Below are 24,732 nucleotides of genomic sequence, written 5' to 3' on the forward strand. Positions count from 1 at the left end.
ACGACTGTAACATTAAATCTGTGCATGTTCATCAGTGCATGTGTGATTTATGTCTGTTTTGAAATTAAAATAATATCTAACGTTGGAAATAGAAGTTCCAGTACACTGACATTCTTGTATGCTCCACAAAGTTGGACATTATAATAGAGTTAGAGAATTGCACTTGTTTACTAGACTTGTTTAAGAACTTTATGCAGCTATATGATATTTATGCTGTAGTTCTAGTCCTTTCATATCAAGGCTATATTCTCTGCTATGAGGATGTATGCCTTTCTCACTCAGATGTGAGCCTTGGGTCTTTTGAGGGGAATGAGCAGGTCCTTGGAGGGGAGCAAATTGGAGATGCGCTAACATCAGTGAGAGGTTTCCAAGCCAGTGAGACATTCATGCACCACTCTGAAGAGTTTCTATACGTCCTGCACACATCCACATTTAACTGCCAAGTTTCTCATTTGAGAGAACAGTTCTGGAATTATACTATAAAAAATTAAACATCTCTCCCATTAATTTGTAAAGGCTGTTTAATGATTTGATATAGTTTATCCTGATTTGATAACAATGTCTGTTAATGCCTTGGAAAGTATTCAGACCCCTTGACTTTTTCCACATTTTCTTAAGTTACAGCCTTTCTCTAAACTTGATTAAATACAAAATCCTCAGCAATCTCCACACAATACCCCATAATGACAAAGACAAAACAGGTTTTTATACAGTTTGCAAATATGTAAAGTTGTTTTTTTAAATTGAAATATTCAGACCCTTTGCTATGAGACTCAATTATCTTCAGCTGGATCCTGTTTCCACTGATTAATCAAGTTGAAGAAAGATCAAGGACAGAGTCCACCTGTGGTAAGTTCAAATGATTGGACATGATATGCAAAGGTCCCACAGTTGACAGTATGTCAGAGCAAAAACCAAGCCATGGGGTCGAAGGAATTGTCCATAGAGCTCCGAGACAAGATTTGTGTCGAGGCACAGATTTGGCGAACAGTACCAAAAAATGTCTGCAGCATTGAAGGTCCCCAAGAACACAGTGGCCTCCATCATTCTTAAATGGAAAAAGTTTGGAACCACCACATACTCTTTCTAAAGCTGGATGCCAGGCCAAACTGAGCAATCGGGGGAGAAGGGCCTTGGTCAGAGAGGTGACTAAGAACCTGATGGTCACTGACACAGCGCCAGAGTTCCTTTGGAGATGGGAGAACCTTCCAGAAGGACAACCATCTCTGCAACACTCCACCAATCTGGCCTTTAAGGTAGAGGGGCCATACTGAAGCCACCCGTCAGTAAAAAGGCACATGACAGCCTGCTTGGAGTTTGCCGAAAGGCACCCAAAGACTCTCAGACCATGAGAAACAAGATTATCTGGTCTGATGAAATACCAAGCGGCACATCTGGAGGAAATCTGGCACCATCCCTACGGTGAAGCATGGTGGTGGCAGCGTCATGCTGTGGTGATGTTTTTCAGTGGCAGGTACTGGGAGACTAGTCAGGATCGAGGCAAAGATAACCGGAGCATAGTACAGAGATCATTGATGAAAACCTACTGGGGACAAAGGGACTCCTTCCAACAGAACAATGACACTAAGCACACAGCCAAGACAACGCAGAAGTGGCTTCGGGAAGAGTCTCAATGTCCTTGAGTGGCCCAGCCAGAGCCCAGACTTGAACCGATTGAACATCTCTGAGAGACCTGAAAATAGCTGTGCAGCAACGCTCCCCATCAAACTGACACTGCTTGAGAGGATCTGCAAAGGGGAATGGGAGAAACTCCCCAAATACAGGTGTGCCAAGCTTGTAGCGTCTTATCCAAGACTCGAAGACTCGAGGCTGTAATTGCTGCCAACGGTGCTTCAACAAGTACTGAGTAAAGGGTCTGAATATGTATGTAAATGTAATATTCAGTTTTACATTTAAAAAAAAATATTTGCTGATATTTCTAAAAACCCATTTTTGCTTTGTCATTTATTTTAACTTTATTTAACTAGGCAAGTCGGTTAAGAACAAATTCTTATTTTCAATGATGGCCAAGGAACAGTGGGTTATCTGCCTCTGGGGGCAGTATTGAGTAGCTTGGATGAATAAGGTGCCCAGAGTAAACTACCTGCTACTCAGGCCCAGAAGCTAGAATATGCATATAATTAGATTTGGATAGAAAAACACTGACGTTTTCTAAAACTGTTAAAATAATGTCTGTGTATAACAGAACTCATGGCTGGCAAAACCCTGAAGAAAATCCATCCAGGAAGTGCCATTACTTTGAAATGGCTTTTTCAATGAAATCCTGTCCACCACTTAAAGGGATAGGACCCAGATTTCGTTCCCTACGGCTTCCACTAGTTGTGAACAATCTTTAGACATTGTTTCAGGCTTTTATTCTGAAAAATGAGGGAGAATGACAACATTGAGTGGACCCTGTGTTCTCAGAGCTGGTTACTGCGCACGACCGGGAGCACTTGTTTTCCTTTTATATTGACGAAGCTTTTGTCCGGTTGAAATATTGTCGATTTTATTTAGGCTAAAAACAACCTGAGGATTGATTATAAACATCGTTTGACATGTTCCTACCAACTTTATGGGTACTTTTTGGAGTTTGTCTGCCTCTTGTGACCGCATTTGAGCCATTGGCTTACTGAACAAAATGCGCCAACAAAATGGAGGTTTTTGGCTATAAAGACTGACTTTATCGAACAAAATAAACTTATTGTTTACCATGGAGTGTTGTGAGTGCAACCATATGAAGATCATCAAAGGTAAGTGATTACTTTTATTGCTATATCTGACTTTCGTGACTAATCTACTTGGCTGGTAACTGTACGTAATGCTTTGTGTGCTGAGCGCTGTCCTCCGATAATTGCAAGGTTTGCTTTCACCGTAAAGCCTTTTTGAAATCTGACGCGGCTGCTGGATTAACAAGAAGGTAAGCTTTATTTTTGATGTGTAACACACATTTTCAAGAATGTTAAATATTTGAATTGAGTATTTTTTTTTTTCGCGCTCTGCAATTTCACTGGATGTTGGCCAGGTGGGACGCTACCGTTCCACACCCCCGAGAGGTGCAAAAAAAACATGCTTTTACAGGAGCAGAAATCGGCGAAGCAGAGCACAAAGAAGTGTTGGCGAGCAATTTTATACAAAAATTTATGAAATTATCTCCCCCCCTCAATCTACACACAATACCCCAGGGGGCGGTAGGTAGCCTAGTGGTTAGAGCATTGGACTAGTAACCAAAAGGTTGCAAGATCGAGTCACCGAGCTGACAATGTAAAAATTGGTTGGTCTGCCCCTTAACAAGGCAGTTAATCCACTGTTCCTTGGCTTTCATTGAAAATAAGAATTTGTTCTTAACATTAGAAGCTTATTACCTAAAAATGGATCGATTTGTGGGTTCACAGCTCCAATCCAGATTTATTGGTCATTACTGAGAGGTGGTTAAAGTGTTTGGAACACTGATGTTAACCTTTCTGGTTAACATTTTTCAGCAAGACTGACCTTCCAAAGGTGGAGTGGCAATCTTTACCAAGGATCACCTTCAATGCTCTGTTGTCTCCACCAAGTCTGTACCCAAACAATTTGATTTCTGGTTTTAAGCATTAAACTTTCAAATAGCTCTTCGTCGGCTGTTGCTGGGTGTTATCGTCTTCCATCAGCACGGCCTTACCCTACCTGGCCTAAGCTCTCTCCTGGCTCCTTACACTAAGTCTGAATTTGTCCTGCTATGTGACCTAAACTGGGACATGCGTAAACCACCTGACCAAGTCCTACAATGAGACTCCCTAAAGCTTTCTCAGATTATTACCAATCCCACAAGGTATGACTCCAAACACCCAGAAAAGGCTACTCTCCTTGATATTATCCTCACAAATAATCCTGATGGGTATTAGTCTAGTGTTTTCTGTAATGACCTTAATGATCCCTGTGTTACAGCCTGTGTTCATAATGGCTGCTCAGTGAAACGACCTGTCCTGATTTGTCATAACGCTTGCTGAAAAACTTTAATGAGCAAGACTTCCTTCATGACCTGGCCTCTGTAAATTGGTATAGAATCATCCCCTCTGTCGAAGATGCTTGGACCTTGTATTATTTTTTTTTAAATTTTCAGTGGTATTAACAAACACACCACCCATTAAGATAATGAGAATTAAATACAGGTTCAGCCCCTGGTTTGACCGTGATCTTGCAGAGGTAATCCACCAAGAATGGTGAAAGGCTAATGGGCTCTAGTTCAGGCAAATGAGAAATAAGTGCACTCATGCTCTCCGGAAGGCCAAAGTTAGTAACTTCATGGAGCAGTTTTTTTCTCTGTGGGTCTAACCCCGAGAAGTTCTAGAAAATGGTTAAAGACCTGGGAATAAACCCTCTTCCTCACAGCTGCCCATGTCCCTTAATGTTGATGTGGTTGTTAAAGACGAGGAGCAAATGGCTGAGCTCTTTAATCACCACTTAATTAAGTCAGGATTCCTAATCAATCAAATGTATTTATAAAGCCCTTCTTAAATCAGCTGATGTCAAAGTGCTGTACAGAAACTCAGCCTAAAACCCAAACCGCAAGCAATGCAGGTGTAGAAGCACGGTGGCTAGGAAAAACTCCCTAGAAAGGCCGAAACCTAGAGGAACCAGGATATGAGGGATGGCCAGTCCTCTCCTGGCTGTGCCAGGTGGATATTAGGTGGAGTATCTCTACCGCTCCTGCTGTCTCCAGAGTTGAAAACAGCAAGTCTGGGATAGGTAGCACGTCCGGTGAACAGGTCAGGGTTCCATAGCCGCAGGCAAAACAGTTGCAACTGGAGCAACAGCACGACCAGGTAGACGGCGGACAGCAAGGAGTCATCAGGCCAGGTTCTCAGAAGAGAAAGTTGGAGGGAAAGAGAATTAGAGGGCATACTTAAATTCACACAGGACACCGGATAAGACAGGAGAAATACTCCAGATATAACAAACTGACCCTAGCCCCCCCGACACAAACTACTGCAGCATAATTACTGGAGGCTGAGACAGGAGGGGTCAGGAGACACTGTGGCCCCATCCGATGATACCCCTGGACAGGGCCAAACAGGAAGGATATAACCCCACCCACTTTAGCAAAGCACAGCCCCCACACCACTAGAGGGATATCTCCAACCAACAACTTACCATCCTGAGACAAGGCTGAGTATAGCCCACAAATCTACCTCATGGTGCAACCCAAGGGGGGTGCCAACACGGCCAGGAAGATCACGTTAGTGACTCAACCCACTCAAGTGACGCACCCCTCCTGGGGACGGCAGAGTACCAGTAAGCCAGTGACTCAGCCCCCGTAATAGCGTTAGAGGCAGAGAATCCCAGTGGAGAGGAGAACCGGCCAGGCAGAGAAAGCAAGGGCTTTTTCTTTTTTCCTGTGCCTTTCCGTTCACCTTCCCACTCCTGGGCCAGACTACACTCAATCATAGGACCTACTGAAGAGATGAGTATCCAATAAAGACCTAAAGGTCGAGACCGAGTTTGCGTCTCTCGCATGGATAGGAAGACCATTCCATAAAAACAGAGCTCTATGGGAGAAAGCCCTGCCTCCAGCTGTTTGCTTAGAAATTCAAGGGACAGTGAGGCCTGTGACTGTAGTGTACATGTAGGTATGTACGGCAGGACCAAAATTGGAAAGATGGGTAGGAGCAAGCCCATGTAATGCGTTGTAGGTTAGCAGTAAAACCTTAATCAGCCCTTGCCTTAACAGGAAGCCAGTGTAGAGGCTAGCACTGGAGTAAGACAGTTTTTTCTAGTCAGGATTCTAGCAGCAGTATTTAGCACTAACTGAAGTTTATTTAGTGCTTTATCCGGGTAGCCGGAAAGTAGAGCATTGCAGTAGTCTAATCTAGAAGTGACCAAAGCATTGAAACAGTTTTTCTTTGGGAGGGGGCTAAGTTTCTGATTTTTGCAATGTTACGTAGATGGAAAAAAAATTCTTTCAAATTTTGTTTTGTCAAGAGATCAGGGTCCAGAGTAACGCCGAGGTATTTGAGACGACTGTACAATCATCAAGAATAATTGTCAGATTCAACAGAAGATCTCTTTATTTCTTGGGACCTAGAACTAGCATCTCTGTTTTGTCTGTGTTTTAAAAGTAGAAAATGTGCCACCATCCACTTATGTCTGAAACACAGGCTTCCAGTGAGGGCAATTTTGGGGTTTCATCGAAATGTACAGCTGTTTGTCGTCCACACAGCAGTGAAAGTTAACATTATTTTCACAAATGACATCACCAAAAGGAATAATATATAGTGAAAACAATAGTGGTTCTAAAATGGAGCCTTGAGGAACACTGAAATATACAGTTGATTTGTCAGAGGACAAACCATTCATTCCAATCTCTCCAAAAGAATGTGGTGATCGATGGTATCAAAAGCAGCACTAAGGTCTAGGAGCACGAGGACAGATGCAGGTCCTCGGTCTGACTCCATTAAAAGGTAATTTACCACCTTCACAAGTGCAGTCTCAGTGCTATGATGGGGTCTAAAACCAGACTGAAGCGTTTCGTATACATTGTCTCCAGCAAGGCAGTCAGTTGGTGCGCAACAGCTTTTAAAACGATGTTTGAGAGCAATGGGAAATTCGTTATAGGCCGCCGTTATCTATTTTCTGGGGCAAGGTTTGGCTTTTTCAAGGAGGCTTTATTACTGCCACCTTTAGTGAGTTTGGTACACATCCAGTGGATAGAGAGCCGTTTTATTATGTTCAACATAGGAGGACCAAGCACAGGAAGCAGCTCTTTCAGTAGTTTAGTTGGAATAGTGTCCAGTATGTAGCTTGACGGTTTAGAGGCCATGATTATTTTCATCAGTATCAAGAGATATAGTACTAAAACACATGAGTGTCTTCCTTGATCCTAGGTCCAGGCAGTGTTGTGCAGACTCAGGACAACTGAGCTTTGGAGGAATACGCAGATTTAAAGAGTCCGTAATTTGATTTCTAATGATCATGATCTTTTCGTCAAAGAAGTTCATGAATTTATTACTGCTGAAGTGAAAGCCATCCTCACTTGGGGAATGCTGCTTTTAGTTAGCTTTGCGACAGTATCAAAAAGACATTTTGGATTGTTCTTGTTTTCCTCAATTAACCCCCCCCCCCCTGCAATAGCCAGTGAAAGTGCAGGGCGCCAAATTCAAAACAACTAAAACCTCAATTAAAATTCCTCAAACATACAAGTACACTTCAAAAAAATTAAAGGGAACACTTAAACAACACAATGTAAACTCCTCCAAGTCAAAAATCAAATGTTATTTGTCACATACACATGGTTAGCAGATGTTAATGCGAGTGTAGCGAAATGCTTGTGCTTCTAGTTCCGACAATGCAGTAACAACCAACAAGTAATCCAACTAACAATTCCAAAACTACTGTCTTATACACAGTGTAAGGGGATAAAGAATATGTACATAAGGATATCTGAATGAGTGATGGTACAGAGCAGCATAGGCAAGATACAGTAGACGGTATCGAGTACAGTATATACATATGAGATGAGTATGTAAACAAAGTGGCATAGTTAAAGTGGCTAGTGATACATGTATTACATAAGGATGCAGTCGATGATGTAGAGTACAGTATATACGTATGCATATGAGATGAATAATGTGGGGTAAGTAACATTATATAAGGTAGCATTGTTTAAAGTGGCTAGTGATATATTTACATCATTTCCCATCAATTCCCATTATTAAAGTGGCTGGAGTTGAGTCAGTGTCAGTGTGTTGGCAGCAGCCACTCAATGTTAGTGGTGGCTGTTTAACAGTCTGATGGCCTTGAGATAGAAGCTGTTTTTCAGTCTCTCGGTCCCAGCTTTGATGCACCTGTACTGACCTCGCCTTCTGGATGATAGCGGGGTGAACAGGCAGTGGCTCGGGTGGTTGCTGTCCTTGATGATCTTTATGGCCTTCCTGTAACATCGGGTGGTGTAGGTGTCCTGGAGGGCAGGTAGTTTGCCCCCGGTGATGCGTTGTGCAGACCTCACTACCCTCTGGAGAGCCTTACGGTTGAGGGCGGAGCAGTTGCCGTACCAGGCGGTGATACAGCCCGCCAGGATGCTCTCGATTGTGCATCTGTAGAAGTTTGAGTGCTTTTGGTGACCAGCCAAATTTCTTCAGCCTCCTGAGGTTGAAGAGGCGCTGCTGCGCCTTCACGATGCTGTCTGTGTGAGTGGACCAGTTCAGTTTGTCTGATGTGAATGCCGAGGAACTTAACTTGCTACCCTCTCCACTACTGTTCCATCGATGTGGATAGGGGGGTGTTCCCTCTGCTGTTTCCTGAAGTCCACAATCATCTCCTTAGTTTTGTTGACGTTGAGTGTGAGGTTATTTTCCTGACACCACACTCCGAGGGCCCTCACCTCCTCCCTGTAGGCCGTCTCGTCGTTGTTGGTAATCAAGCCTACCACTGTTGTGTCGTCCGCAACCTTGATTGAGTTGGAGGCGTGCGTGGCCACGCAGTCGTGGGTGAACAGGGAGTACAGGAGAGGGCTCAGAACGCACCCTTGTGGGGCCCCAGTGTTGAGGATCAGATCCAGGGTCTCGAGCTTGATGACGAGCTTGGAGGGTACTATGGTGTTGAATGCTGAGCTTGTAGTCGATGAACAGCATTCTCACATAGGTATTCCTCTTGTCCAGATGGGTTAGGGCAGTGTGCAGTGTGGTTGAGATATTTGGGCGGTAAGCAGATTGGAGTGGGTCTAGGGTGTCAGGTAGGGTGGAGGTGATATGGTCCTTGACTAGTCTCTCAAAGCACTTCATGATGACGGAAGTGCGTGCTACGGGGCGGTAGTCGTTTTAGCTCAGTTACCTTAGCTTTCTTGGGAACAGGAACAATGGTGGCCCTCTTGAAGCATGTGGGAACAGCAGACTGGTACAGGGATTGATTGAATATGTCCGTAAACACACCGGCCAGCTGGTCTGCGCATGCTCTGAGGGCGCGGCTGGGGATGCCGTCTGGGCCTGCAGCCTTGCGAGGGTTAACACGTTTAAATGTCTTACTCACCTTGGCTGCAGTGAAGGAGAGACTGCATGTTTTCGTTGCAGGCCGTGTCATTGGCACTGTGTCCTCAAAGCGGGCAAAAAAGTTATTTAGTCTGCCTGGGAGCAAGACGTCCTGGTCCGTGACTGGGCTGGATTTCTTCTTGTAGTCCGTGATTGACTGTAGACCCTGCCACATGCCTCTTGTGTCTGAGCCGTTGAATTGAGATTCTACTTTGTCTCTGTACTGACGCTTAGCTTGTTTGATAGCCTTGCGGAGGGAATAGCTGCACTGTTTGTATTCGGTCATGTTACCAGACACCTTGCCCTGATTAAAATTAGTGGTTTGCGCTTTCAGTTTCACGCGAATGCTGCCATCAATCCACGGTTTCTGGTTAGGGAATGTTTTAATTGTTGCTATGGGATCGACATCTTCAACGCACGTTCTAATGAACTCGCACACCGAATCGGCGTATTCGTCAATATTGTTATCTGACGCAATACGAAACATATCCCAGTCCACGTGATGGAAGCAGTCTTGGAGTGTGGAATCAGATTGGTCGGACCAGCGTTGAACAGACCTCAGCGCGGGAGCTTCTTGTTTTAGTTTCTGTCTGTAGGCAGGGATCAACAAAATGGAGTCGTGGTCAGCTTTTCCGAAAGGGGGGCGGGGCAGGGCCTTATATGCGTCGCGGAAGTTAGAGTAACAATGATCCAAGGTTTTTCCACCCCTGGTTGCGCAATCGATATGCTGATAAAATTTAGGGAGTCTTGTTTTCAGATTAGCCTTGTTAAAATCCCCAGCTACAATGAATGCAGCCTCCGGATAAATGGTTTCCAGTTTGCAAAGAGTTAAATAAAGTTCGTTCAGAGCCATCGATGTGTCTGCTTGGGGGGGGATATATACGGCTGTGATTATAATCGAAGAGAATTCTCTTGGTAGATAATGCGGTCTACATTTGATTGTGAGGAATTCTAAATCAGGTGAACAGAAGGACTTGAGTTCCTGTATGTTTCTTTCATCACACCATGTCTCGTTCGCCATAAGGCATACGCCCCCGCCCCTCTTCTTACCAGAAAGATGTTTGTTTCTGTTGGCGCGATGCGTGGAGAAACCCGTTGGCTGCACCGCCTCGGATAGCGTCTCTCCAGTGAGCCATGTTTCCGTGAAGCAAAGAACGTTAGTCTCTGATGTCCCTCTGGAATGCTACCCTTGCTCGGATTTCATCAACCTTGTTGTCAAGAGACTGGACATTGGCGGGAAGAATGCTAGGGAGTGGTGCACAGTGTGCCCGTCTCCGGAGTCTGACCAGAAGACCGCCTCGTTTCCCTCTTTTTCGGAGTCGTTTTATTGGGTCGCTGCATGGGATCCATTCCGTTGTCCTGTTTGAAATGCAGGATCCGCGTCGCGAAAAACATATTCTTGGTCGTACTGATGGTGAGTTGACGCTGATCTTATATTCAGTAGTTCTTCTCGACTGTATGTAATGAAACCGAAGATGACTTGGGGTACTAATGTAAGAAATGACACGTAAAAAAACAAACTGCATAGTTTCCTAGGAACGCGAAGCGAGGCGGCCATCTCTGTCAATCACACTTCTGTGAAATCAAACTGTCCACTTAGGAAGCAACACTGATTGACAATATATTTCACATGCTGTTGTGCAAATGGAATAGACAACAGGTGGAAATTATAGGCAATTAGCAAGACACCCCCAATAAAGGAGTGGTTCTGCAGGTGGGGACCACAGACCACTTCTCAGTTCCTATGCTTCCTGGCTGATGTTTTGGTCACTTGAATGCTGGCGGTGCTTTCACTCTAGTGGTAGCATAAGACTGAGTCTACAACCCACACAAGTGGCTCAGGTAGTGCAGCTCATCCAGGATGGCACATCAATGCGAGCTGTGGCAAGAAGGTTTGCTGTGTCTGTCAGCGTAGTGTCTAGAGCATGGAGGCGCTACCAGGAGACAGGCCAGTACATCGGGAGACGTGTAGGAGGGCAACCCAGCAGCAGGACCACTACCTCCGCTTTTGTACAAGGAGGAGCACTGTCAGAGCCCTGCAAAATGACCTCCAGCAGGCCACAAATGTGCATGTGTCTGCTCAAACGGTCAGAAACAGACTCCATGAGGGTGGTATGAGGGCCCGACGTCCACAGGTGGGGGTTGTGCTTACAGCCCAACACCGTGCAGGACGTTTGGCATTTGCCAGAGAACACCAAGATTGACAAATTCGCCACTGGCGCCCTGTGCATTCACAGATGAAAACAGGTTAACACTGAGCACGTGACGGATGTGACAATCTGGAGACGCCGTGGAGAACGTTCTGCTGCCTGCAACATCCTCCAGCATGACTGATTTGGCGGTGGGTCAGTCATGGTGTTGGGTGGTATTTTCTTTGGGGGCCGCACAGCCCTCCATGTGCTCGCCAGAGGTAGCCTGTCTGCCATTAGGTACCGAGATGAGATCCTCAGACCCCTTGTGAGACCATATGCTGGTGCGGTTGGCCCTGGGTTCCTCCTAATGCAAGACAATGCTAGACCTCATGTGGCTGGAGTGTCAGCAGTTCCTGCAAGAGGAAGGCATTGATGCTATGGACTGGCCCGCCCGTTCCCCAGACCTGAATCCAATTGAGCACATCTGGGACATCATGTCTCGCTCCATCCACCAATGCCACGTTGCACCACACTGTCCAGTAGTTGGAGCAGGCTCCTCAGGAGCAGGCCCAGGTGTTGTATGGAGGTCATACAGGCACGTGGAGGCCACACACTACTGAGCCTAATTTTGACTTGTTTTAAGGACATTACATCAAAGTTGGATCAGCCTGTAGTGTGGTTTTCCACTTTAATTTTGAGTGTGACTCCAAATCCAGACCTCCATGGGTTGATAAATTTGATTTCCATTGATAATTTTTGTGTGATTTTGTTGTCAGCACATTCAACTATGTAAAGTATAAAAAGTATTTAAGAATATCTAATTCATTCAGATCTAGGATGTGTTATTTTAGTGTTCCCTTTATTTTTTTGAGCAGTGTATATATCCAGTGGGGAGAACAAGTATTTGATACACTGCTGATTTTGCAGGTTTTCCTACTTACAAAGCATGTAGAAGTCTGTAATTCTTATCATATGTACACTTCAACTGTGAGAGACAGAATCTAAAACAAACATCCAGATTATCACTATGTGTATATATATATATACACACACACACACACAGTGGGGGGAAAAAAAGTATTTAGTCAGCCACCAATTGTGCAAGTACTCTCACTTAAAAAGATGAGAGAGGCCTGTAATCATAGGTACACTTCAACTATGACAGACAAAATGAGAAATCCAGAAAATCACATTGTAGGATTTTAAAAAATTTATTCGCAAAATATGGTGGAAAATAAGTAAGAGCTACTTTTGTTAGCACGTTTGGTAAAAAAAAATCCAGTCATGAAGCGCGTTCCCTAGTTGCAGACAATGTCAAAGTTCTGTTACAGCCCATAGAAACATGCCAACCCAAGTATGGAATCAATCTTTAGGATGTTTTTAACATAACTCCATTAATGTTCCAACCAGACAATTCCTTCCTGTCTGTACAAATGAAGTGGAACGAAGCTACCTTTCACGTGAGTGCGCCAGACCGAGGCTGTGGCACTCTGCCAGACCACTCACTCAAAGAGCCCTTATGAGCCCCTCCTTTAGAGTAGAGTCCTCAACAGATTCTAAATACTGTTGACATCTAGTGGAAGCCTTGGGAAGTGAAACAAATCTAATATCAACCTGTATCTTCAATGGGGGCTGAGTTGAAAAACTATAAACCTCAGATTTCCCACTTCCTGGTTGGATTTTTCTCAGGTTTTCGCCTGCCATGAGTTCTGTTATACTCGGGCATCATTCAAACAGTTTTCTATCCAATACTACTAATAATATGCATATATTAGCATCTGGGACAGAGTAGGAGGCAGTTCACTCTGGGCATGCTTTTCATCCAAAAGTGAAAATGCTGCCCCCTATCCCAGAAAGGTTAAGTTGTAAAAATAGGATGATTGGGTAGCAGTGAGGGCTCTTCGATACTGCACGGTACTGACTTTCCAAGCTAGTTGGAAGACTTCCAGTTTGGTGTGGCTCCATTTCCGTTCCAATTTTCTGGACGCTTGCTTCAGAGCTCGGGTATTTTCTGTATACCAGGGAGCTAGTTTCTTATGACAAATGTTTTTAGTTTTTAGGTGTGCGACTGCATCTAGGGTATTGCGCAAGGTTAAATTGAGTTCCTAAGGTGGTTAACTGATTTTTGTACTCTGACGTCCTTGGGTAGGCGGAGGGAGTCTGGAAGGGCATCTAGGAATCTTTGGGTTGTCCGAGAATTTATAGCATTGCTTTTGATTCTTGGTTGGGGTCGGAGTTGATTATTTGTTGCGATTGTAAACGTAATAAAATGCTGGTCCGATAGTCCAGGATTATGAGGAAAAACATTAAAGATCCACAACATTTTATTCCACGGGACAAAACTAGGTCCAGAGTATGACTGTGGCAGTGCATAGGTCCGGAGACATGGTGGACAAAATCCACTGAGTCGATGATGGCTCCGAAAGCCCTTTGGAGTGGGTCTGTGGACTTTTTCATGTGAATATTAAAGTCACCAAAGATTAGAATATCTGCTATGACTACAAGGTCCGATAGGAACTCGTGAGGAACGCTGTTTATGGCCCAGGGGGCCTGTAAAACAGTAGCTATAAAAAGTGATTGAGTAGGCTGCTTAGATTTCATGACGAGAAGCTCAAAATACCATTTTTTTTTTTGTCAATTTAAATTAGCTATTGTAAATGTTAGCAACACCTCCGCCTTTGTAGGATGCGCGGGGATATGGTCACGAGTGTAACCAGGAGGTGAGGCCTATAAACACTGTAAATTCATCAGGCTTAAGCCATGTTTCAGTCAGGCTAATCACATCAAGATTATGATCTGTGATTAGTTCATTGACTAACTATAACTGCCTTGCAAGTGAGGGATCAAACATTAAATAGCCTTATTTTGAGATGCATCACAATCTCTTTTAATAATGACAGGAATGGAGGTTTATTATTCCAGTGAGATTGCTAAGGCAAACACCGCCATGTTTAGTTTTGCTCAACCTAGATCGAGGCACAGACACTGTCTCATTGGGAATAGCTGAGCTGACTACACTGACTGGCAGCCAGCCTGCCAGCTTAGTGGAGTCTATCTTATTGTAGAGCTAGGGGAGTTAGAGCCCTGTATGTTCGTAGATAAGATGAGAGCACCCCCTCCAACTACAATGGAGTACGTCACTCCTCGGCAGGCTAAGCTTTGTCCTGTTTGTGGGTAAGTCCCAGAAAGAGGGCCAATTATCTTCAAATCATATATTTTTGGAGGGGCAGAAAACCGTTTTCAACCAGCGATTTGAGTTGTGAGACTCTGCTGTAGAGCTCATCACTACCCCTAACTGGGAGGGGGCCAGAGACAATTACTCGATGCTGACATCTTTCTTGCTGATTTACACGCTGAAGCTATGTTACGCTTTGTGACCTCTGACTGGTTCAGCCTAACATTGTTGGATAAGTTGAATGAAAAAAGTGAGCAGGGGGAAGATGTGTATATAGAACAATAATTAAGTAAAAACCATGAAGTTGGCAGGTAGCAAAGTAATGTTAGCAACAAACCGCACAGCAGCACGTTTACAAGTTGTGAGCGGAAATTGACTCAGCTATGCCTCCTTGCCCATCCAACATTTCCTCATCTCCCACCCCTTCTAATATGATTTTCCCCGATGCTTCTCCCTCTTCCCCCCCCCCCCCTGCCCCGCTACAAAGTTTCTCCCTGCAGGAAGTTACTGAGTCCTGAAGTGCTAAAGGAGCTCCTGCTACTTGACCCCCAAAAACCATCTGGGTCAGATGGTTTAGACCCTTTCTTCTTTAAGGTTGATGCCCCTGTCATTGCCAAGCATATCTGACCTTTTTAACCTACTTCTCCTTTCTGGGAGGTTCCCATTTCTTGGAAGGCAGCCACGGTTCATCCTTTTGTTTAAATGGGGAGATCAATCTGATGGTAACTTATCATTTTAGGGCTGCAATCCCGCTACCGGGACCGATATGACAACAGCCAGTGAAAGTGCAAAGCGCCAAATTCGAACAAATCTCATAATAAAAATTCCTCAAACATACAAGTATCTTATACCTTTTTAAAGGTAAATCTTTTTGTTAATCCCACCAGTGTCTGATTTCAAATAGGCTTTACAGCGTAAGCACCACAAACGATTAAGTCACCTCCAAGTCACAGATAAATTCAGCCATTTTTCCAGTCAAAGAAGAGTCACAAAAAGCACAAATGGAGATAAAATTAATCACTAACCTTTGATCTTCATCAGATGACACTCCTAGGACTTCATGTTACACAATACATATATGTTTTGTTCGATGAAGTGCACATTTATATAAAACAATATCGGTATACATTGGCGCGTTACGTTCCAAAAACATCCGGTGATATTGCAGAGAGCCACGGCATTTTACAGAAATACTCATTATAAATGTCTAAAAAAAATACAATTGTTAGACATGGAAATATAGATACACTTCTCCTTAATGCAACTGCTGTGTCAGATTTTAAAAATAACTTTATGGAAAAAGCAAACCATGCAATAATCTGAGTACAGCTTTCAGACAAAGCAGCCAAAAAGATATCTGCCTTATTGGGTAGTCAACATTATTCATAAATGGCATTATAAATATTCCCTTTGATCTTCATCAGAATGCACTCTCAGGAATCCCAGTTCCACATTAAATGTTTGGACATTATCAAACTAAATCAAAGAGCTACTTTTGTTAGCATGTTTGGTAAAAAAAATCCAAAGTCATGAAGCGCGTTCCCTAGTTGCAGACGAAATGTCAAAGTTCCGTTCCTGTCCGTAGAAACATGTCAAAAGCTGTATGGAATCAATCTTTAGGATGTTTTTAACATAACGTCAATGTTCCAACCGGATAATTGCATTGTCTTCAGAAGTGTGATGGAACAGAGCTCCCTCGTGTGAACGTGCGTGGTCAGAGCATGCTCAGCTCATGGCAGACCTTACTCATTCCCTTCTCATTCGGTCCAATATCCCACTGTGTATTCAATAGGGGCTGGGTTGAAAATCAACCAACCTCAGTTTTCCCACTTCCTGTTTGGATTTCTTCTTAGGTTTTTGCCTGCCATATGAATTCTGTTATACTCAGATATCATTCAAACAGTTTAGAAACTTGAGTGTTTTCTATACAATACTACTAATATGCATATATTAGCAACTGGGACTGAGGAGCAGGCAGTTTACTCTGGGCACCTGTCATCCAGGCTACTCAATACTGCCCCTGCAGCCATAAGAAGTTATAGGCCTATTTCTATTTTGCCCTGTATCAAGTGTTGGAAAAACGTGTCCAATAATCAACGAACTGGCTTTCTTGATGTCTATAGTATTCTCTCTGATATGCAATCTGGTTTCCGCTCAGATTATGGATGTGTCACTGCATCCTTAAAGGTCCTCAATGATGTCACCATTGCCCTTGATTCTAAGCAATGTTGTGCTGCTATTTTTGACTTGGCCATAGCTTTTGATACGGTAGACCATTCCATTCTTGTGGTGTTTCTGAGGGGTCTTTGGCCTGGTTTGCAACTACTTCTTAAAAGAGTGCAGTGTATAAAGTCAGTCTGCTGTCTCTGCCACTGCCTGTCACCAAGGGAGTACCCCAAGGCTCAATCCTAGGCCCCACGCTCCTCTCAATTTACATTAACATAATTTCTCAGGCAGTAGGACGCTCTCATCCATTTATATGCAGATTATCCAGTCTTACACTCAGCTGGCACCTCCCTGGATGTTGTTAAACGCTCTACAACAAAGCTTTCTTAGTGTCCCACAAGCTTTCTCTACTCTTAACCTTGTCATGTGGTTTGGTAAGAAGAATGCCCCTCCCCCAACAGGTGTGATTACTACCTCTGAGGGTTTAGAGCTTGAAAGTCACCTCATACAAGTACTTGGGAGTATGGCTAGACAATACACAGTCATTCTCTCAGCACATATCAACGCTTCAGGCTAAAGTTAAATCTAGACTTGGTTTCCTCTATGGTAATCACTCCTCTTTCACCCCAGCTGCCAAACTAACCCTGATTCAGATGATCTTCCAACACATGCTAGATTACGGAGACATAAGTTATAGATCGTCAGGTAAGGGTGCTCTCGAGCGGCTTGATGTTCTTTACCATTCGGCCATCAGATTTGCCACCAATGCTCCTTATAGGACACATCACTGCACTCCATACTCCTCTGTAAACTGGTCATCTCTGTACACCCGTCGCAAGACCCACACTGGTTGATGCTTATTTACAAAACCCTCTTAGGCCTCACTCCCCCCTATCTGAGATATCTACTGCAGCCCTCATCCTCCACATACAACACCCGTTCTGACAGCCACATTCTGTTAAAGGTCCCCAAAGCGCACACATCCCTGGGTCGCTCCTCTTTTCAGTTTGCTGCAACTAGCGATTGGAACGAGCTGCAACAAACACTCAAACCGGACAGATTTATCTCAATCTTTTCATTCAAAGACTCAATCATGGACACTCATTGACAGTTGTGGCTGCTTTGTGTGATGTACTGTTGTCTCTACCTTGCCCTTTGTGCTGTTGTCTGTGCCTAATGTTTGTACCATGTTTTGTGTTGCTTTCATGCTGTGGTGTTGTCTTAGGTCTCTATGTTGTGTTGTCTCTTGTCGTGATGTGTGTTTTGTCCTTTTTGTTATTTATTAAAAAAATGTAATCCCATTACCTGTCCCTGCATGAGGTCTTTTTCCTTTTGGTAGGTCGTCATTGTAAATAAGAATTTGTTCTTAACTGACTTGCCTAGTTAAATAAAAAATGTGTATGTATAAAAATAAGGCTGTAACAAAATGTGAAAAGTCAAATGGTCTGAATACTTTCTGAAGGCACTGTAATACCAGTGTTTTATCACTGCTATTTTGCATTAGTTCCAGTTCTCCCTTATAATTTCCCTATCTATTCATTTCACAGAGAAGTACTTTGACATGAAGAAAACTCAATGCAAGGAGGGCCTTGACATCTACAAGAAATTCCTTACTCGAATGACAAGAATCTCTGAATTCCTCAAAGTAGCAGAGGTAAGATCCCACCTTTTGGAAACCTCTGTGTGATCGGACTCCTACATTCGCTTTTATCTCCGTCATCTTGACCCACCGCTCTTCTTCCTTTCAGCAAGTAGGGATTGATCGAGGGGACATTCCAGACCTCTCCCAGGTAAGATGTTAAAAGTGAGGTAAAAGCAAACTGCTGCCAGCATCCTCAGATCAACTAAACACATCACACCAATACTCCACAATCAATAATCGCTCCCTGTGCAATCCCGTATTGACTACAAGACATTCCTACTCGCCTAGAAATTCCTCCACAACCTGGCACCCACTGAACTCGCTGACCTTCTCCCAGCCTATGCCCTCTCCCTCCGCTCTGCTGTTTTCCTTTTCACCCCCACATTCCAGTTCTTCATCATGGGTGCCAGGGCCCTCAGCTGCTTGGCACCCAGGCTCTGGAAAGCACTCTCCCCACACATATGACATGCAGACAGTCATCTCATTCAAAACACACCTCTTAGAGAACCTTTTTATCGGTCCTGTGATTTTTGAATTGCACTTTTAATTTATGTTAATTTTATGTAGGCTTACTTTAACTGTCCTTTAGTATCTTGAAAGGCTTTCCCCAAATAAAATGTATTTGTCACTTTCCTCTATCTGCCTGAAAGTGCACTGAGACGGAGCCCTGCTGGACCCCTTAGCTTGACCTTACTTTCAACCCCACCTCAGTGTGCTGACTGCTCTCACCACCCTGCCACCTGCTGCAGTTTCAGACCTTCCAAATTACTCCAGGGCTCTGTACCTATGCACAGCTCTAGCTATAAGATATTGCTTGCTGGGCCCACACTGCATGTAGGCCCGTCATAGAGGAAATGCCAGACTTGGTCCCTGTCCGAATACTTTCAAAATGCTTCCGTCCTCCCTTCAGATTATCACAGATCTGATTTGGTTGGATTGGTGAAAGCAATAGCAATGGGTTGATATCCTTTCTCTCATCTATCCAATCACTTCTAGACCTGTGATCAAAGCAGGGAGAAAGGAAGGGTGCACTTAATTTGCATTCAAACCGGGCCTCACTCGCTCTCTCCTAACCTTGCACTGCATACAGCACATAAAGGTGTTAACATCTGCCTTTGTCAAGGGCTATATTGAGTTGGCTAGAGCCGAGATGAAAGAACTAGGAGGAAAATAATACACCTACTTTGCATATATTGGAAATTATAGACACGGTATGCTACTATACCATTTACATGTCACCTTTCAAAAAGGGACACATTTTGAATGGGGTTAGCTTCAGGTAACTGCCAAAATAAAGGAAACTCCACCATAGTGTTTTAATAGGGCGTTACAAGTTGGCAGAACAGTGTCAATGCGATGTAGATTCTTCAAGTGTCTGGAACTCTATTGGAGGGATGTGGTGCCATTCTTCCTCAATACATTCTATAAGTTGGTGTTTTGTTTATGGTGGTGGAAAACATTGTCTCAGGCGCCTCTATAGAATCTCCCTTAAGTGTTCAATTGGGTTGCAAATCTGGGCCCAGTTTTTCAAAAATGAATTATCTGGATTTTGCCGACAGGATTAAATGTAATTAATAGTCCACTCTATTCATTCTATTGCTATGCATTTAATCCTATCCGATAGGTGAAATTCAGATCTGGTGACTTAGACACACACACAGCAAATATTTTACTGTCCTTGTGGGAAGCTGAAATGTATTTACACTCCTATTTTCCATAAACCTTGAGCCTAAAATAGCCTTTGTTCTTGGGGACTGGGGAACGGGTCCTTGATTTTACTATCCTTGTGGGGACTTGTCGATTTCTGGTAACCACGAGGACAGTAATCCAAGACCCCACACCTCCTTGGTTCTGGTACCGGTTCCGACCATCATTTCTGTTTGGAAAGCATTTAGACCCCTTGACTTTTTCCAAATGTAGTTACGTTACAGCCTTCTAAAATAGATGAAATAAAAACAAATCCTCAGCAATCTACACACAATATCCCATAATGAAAGAAGAAACAGGTTAAGACATTTTTGAAAATGTATTAAATAAACAACCTTATTTGCGTAGTATTCAGATCTTTTGCTATGAGACTTAAATTGAGCTCAGGTGCATCCTGTTTCCATTGATCATCCTTGCTGTTTCTTCAACGTGATTGGAGTCCACCTGTGGTAAATTCAATTGATTGGACATGATTTGTATAGCCCGGTGTGTGCCTTTTCCAAGGTCTCACAGTTGACAGTGCATGTCAGAGCAAAAACCAACCCATGAGGTCAAAGGAACTGTTCGTAGAGCCCAGAGACAGGATTGTGTCGAGACACAGATCTGGGGAAGGGTACCAAAACATTTCTGCAGCGTTAAAGGTCCCAAAAAACACATTGGCCTCCATAATTCTTAAATGGAAGAAGTTTTGAACCACCAAGACTTCCTAGAGCTGGCTGCCCAGACAAACGGCATTCTGGGGAGGCCTTGGTCAGGGATGTGACCAAGAACCCGATCACTCTGACACAGCTCTAGAGTTCCTCTGTGGAGATAGTTGTCCTTCTGGAAGGTTCCTCTATCTCTGCAGCACTCCACCAATCAGGCCTTTATGGTAGAGTGGCCAGACTGATGTCACTCAGTAAAAGGCACATGGAGTTTGCCCAAAGGTGCCTAAAGACTCTCAGACCATGAGAAACAAGATTCTCTGGTCTTATCAAACCAAGATTGAATTCTTTGGCCTGAATTCCAAGCGTCATGTCTGGAGCAAACCTCGTACCGTCCCTATGGTGAAGCATGGTGGTGGCAGCATCGTGCTGTGGGAATGTGTTTCAGTGACCGGGACAGAGAGACTAGTCAGGATGAAGGCGAAGATGAGCGGAGGAAAGTGCAGAGCTCCTCAATTAAAATCTGCTCAGGACCTCAGACTGGGGTCAAAGGTTCACCTTCCAACAAGACAACGACCCTAAGCACACAGACAAGACAACGCAGGAGTGGCTTCGGCACAAGTCTCAATGTCCTTGAGTGGCCTAGCCAGAGCACGGACTTGAACCCAATCGAACATCTCTGGAGAGACCTGAAAATAGCTGTGCAGCGACGCTCCCCATCCAACCTGACAGATCTTGAGAGGATCTACAGAGAAGAAAGGGAGAAACTCCCCAAATACAAGTGTGCCAAGCTTGTAGTGTCATACCAAAGAAGACTCGAGGCTGTAATTGCTGCCAAAATAGCTTCAACAAATTACTGAGCTTCAACAAATTACAGACATAATGCATGACAAGGCCGAGTATAGGCCACAAAGATCTCTGCCACGGCACAACCCAAGGGGGGGTGCCAACCCAGACAGGAAGATCACATCATAGACTCATAGACTTGAAACAAACACTTTGTCATAGATGGACAAGATTAATAAGAGATGAAAGGCGAGTTCAGGAAGCCAAGCTAGAGCTCTGACGTTCACAGCGATGTGGGCAGATGTTTAGATCGAGAGACCCTGTAGAAAATATACATCTCCAACATTTTAAATGTACAAATGTATTTTACAGTTATAAGGAAGGTGACATCTTAGTTATTGTATACTATATTTAGAAAACATCTAACTAATTTCATACAGTTTTGTTGAATAGGAAATTATTCATATAAAATGTAATATTTTATCAGATTTGTACTGTTTTTACTTGAGCCTGTGTCCTCAAAAGTGATTACACCTCAGCAGTTTATAAATAGTTCTACCAGGAAGATGCTATTTGAACCTTCCCTGGCATATGCAGGAGTGCTAGTTATTGTTTATGGCCCTCATGATAATCGCTTTTGGGGACTACTTTGATTACAGGTTCAATTTCAATTTAGTTACATTTAGTGACACCCCCCCATATGTTCCTTTTGAGACCACGTCACTGAGATCTCTTTTAGCCAAAATAATGAGTCACTGGGCATTTTTCTACATGATGGAGTGTCAATTGCCTAATTAACTCTGGAACTAAACCTGTGGAAACACCTGCTTTCAATATACTTTGTATACATCACTTACTCAAGGGTTTCCTTTATTTTGGCAGATACCCGTTTCTCTCCCTTACTTATCTAATCTTAGAATAACATATTTAACATTGTTTTTACGAACATGTTCAGATGGTGCTTTACCAAGACCAGCAGTATTTTACAAGGTCTCTCATTTTGTGCTTCCTATAGTTAGTTGGTACCTTTCTCCCAAAACCTATTTTATTATCTCTGACAATTATCACCTTCATATTCTGTATCTTTCCTTAATTTTCCATCTTCAGACTACAGTTTGTGTAAGTATCTATCTCACTCTTTCTGTGTTTGTAAGCCTAGTACGTTCTCTTCGTGTGCGTTGTGAAATAGCTGAGCATCCTTACTGTTTGTGTTTCCTTCTGTTACCCGGTTGTGATATATTTTTTTTCCTGGAATTTGAACTCACTGTGTCTTTCCATTATAATAGGCCCCCAGTAGCCTCTTAGATGCCTTGGAGCAGCATTTGGCTTCTTTAGAAGGGAAGAAGGTGAAAGATTCCACAGCAGCCAGCAGGTAGTCCTTTTCCCTTCCCTTTGCTCACTTGCCAGTCCAATGCAGTCCAGTTAGACAAAGCCTGTTTGCTCAGGCACCAAATTTAGCAAGTGGGTGTGAGTTGGAGCTGAAGTGTTTGTTGGTGGGCAGCAATCCCAACAATATGTTTTGTTACTGTGGTCAAATGTATGCTTTTCCTTTGTGTTTTGCCAGTTGTTTCCTTGAAAATATTGACAAATGCTCCGGGAGCTACAGTTGCAGTGTTTTTATCTTCAATTTATGCAAGTCCTACATTGTTAATAAAGACGTACTTGTCTGTGGCTAATATCAGGGGCATTTGATTTGTTTCCTTTTTGTTTCTTTGAATGCACTATAATTATGTGCACTGACCATCCGTGCTCATACAGGTTTTCTGTTTTAGAATGGGAGAAGTGTATTATAAAATTGAATTATCCCTCAAGCAGAAATCCTTTCTATTTTATGCCAATCTCCTGCTACTATTGTAGCCATCTATAGAAGTGCAGTTGTAAAAATATGCACCACTTTCTTTTACTGAGCTTGTAGAACTCTTCTTCTGCCAGCACAGCACTTTTGACAATGGCCTGTTAACAGTCCCCCCCTGCTGACCCCGGTCTCCCACTTTTTCTGTCCCTCAAGGGCTAGCACACTCTCCAACGCTGTCTCCTCTTTGGCCAACACGGGCATATCTTTCACCAAAGTGGACGAGAGGGAGAAACAGGCAGCTCTGGAGGAAGAGCAGGCTCGCCTAAAAGCGCTAAAGGTACATTTTTCTTCTAGTGCCCTTGTTCACTCTGCATATTACCCTACTGGGTTTAATCTGTTCTGGCTTTTCAGCGTTTTGCTATATTTTTTTTTAGCTCATAAGTTGCTCTCCTGAGGTCATTAGTCATTGGCTGATGATTCCAGTGACTCCCCAGCACCAAATTAAGTTAAATTACATGTTCAGAGCTTGTATTTTAATTTGATCTGGCTAGTAGGTAGGCCTGGTGTTGGGTTTTGTTGAATTTGTCCCGGTCCACTTAGGAGCAGCGTCTGAAGGAACTCCAGAAGGGGCCTTCTTTCTCTGCCACCACGGCTGCCTCCCCTGTGTCAATGGACGGTGGGACCATCAACACAGCACCGGCCATCGACCTCTTCTCCACGCCCAGCTTCGCAAACAGGTGAGGGCACCCTTTCTATCCTAGCCCTTACCCATATCTATGCCCGACTGCCTCCTCCCTTCTGACCATCAACACCAGTGTCTTCCCAATGTAACTGATGGAGCGAGGAGAGTGTCACTAAGCAGGCAACATGGCAGAGTAGTGAAGGCAGAGGCTGATACTCAAACAGCTGTGGGGTCTGTCTAGCAAAATGCTGGGAAGTTGCATAGACTGAGGAATGTTAGTAGTTCATACAGACAAACTCTAGTTACTCGGCTAGCTAATAAAACTTGTGCTGAGCAAAATAATGAGGAGTTTGATGCCATTGCTTTGCTGCCAGCTCGTACATAAAGGTTGGTAGCACTGTCATTTATCAATAAACAGCCTAACCCCTCACAGTTATGTTTCTTTATTTAAAATATACTTCCACTCCATCATAGATGCCATGCTGGCTGGCCTAAGTACTTTTTATATACAGGAAACAGCCTATATGAATGGAAGCACTTGAGTAAATGAGGGATACCAATGAAGTATATTGAAAGCGGGTGCTTCTGCAATTAACATCCCATTGTGCTTAGGGTCATGCATAAAAATGCTGGGGAGGCCATTCTATTGGCTACCATGGCTATGCCCCCATAGGATGACAATGCCCCCATCCACGGGGCACAAGTGGTCACTGAATAGTTTGGCCATATGCCATGGTTGTCCGTCACCAGATCTCAACCCAATTTAACTCTTATCTGAGATTCTGGAGCGGTGCTTGAGACAGCGTTTTCCACCACCATCAACAAAACATTATGGAACTTCTCGTGGAAGAATGGTGTCGCATCCCTCCAATGGAGTTCCAGACATTTGTAGGATCTATGCCAAGGCGCAGTGAAGCTGTTCTGGCTTGTGGTGGCCCAACGCCCTATTAAGACACTGTTGCGGTTTCCTCCTTTTTCTGTGTGGTTTTATGTACCCGGGT

At 43.7% G+C, this 24,732-nt stretch overlaps 1 protein-coding gene across 21 annotated transcripts in view; it reads left to right on the top strand.

Moving 5' to 3' along the window:
• The window catches only part of picalma (phosphatidylinositol binding clathrin assembly protein a), a 59,911-nt gene that overhangs the window by 19,384 nt on the left and 15,795 nt on the right, over positions 1 to 24,732 (top strand). For 19 of the 21 annotated variants that reach the window (XR_003859847.2, XM_029627133.2, XM_029627135.2 and 16 more), the window contains 5 exons: positions 18,023 to 18,129; positions 18,224 to 18,265; positions 22,541 to 22,626; positions 23,263 to 23,386; positions 23,650 to 23,786. Coding sequence is in view for 20 of the 21 variants with exons in the window: in XM_029627133.2 (XP_029482993.1) it covers positions 18,023 to 18,129; positions 18,224 to 18,265; positions 22,541 to 22,626; positions 23,263 to 23,386; positions 23,650 to 23,786 (496 nt within the window). In the remaining variant the exon portion in view is untranslated. The remainder of the gene's footprint in view (positions 1 to 18,022; positions 18,130 to 18,223; positions 18,266 to 22,540; positions 22,627 to 23,262; positions 23,387 to 23,649; positions 23,787 to 24,732) is intronic. The other 2 variants (XM_029627136.2, XM_029627145.2) reach the window with 1 other exon arrangement.

This window comes from Oncorhynchus nerka, linkage group LG22, assembly GCF_034236695.1.
Source record: "Oncorhynchus nerka isolate Pitt River linkage group LG22, Oner_Uvic_2.0, whole genome shotgun sequence".
NCBI classification, from domain to species: Eukaryota; Metazoa; Chordata; class Actinopteri; order Salmoniformes; family Salmonidae; genus Oncorhynchus; species Oncorhynchus nerka.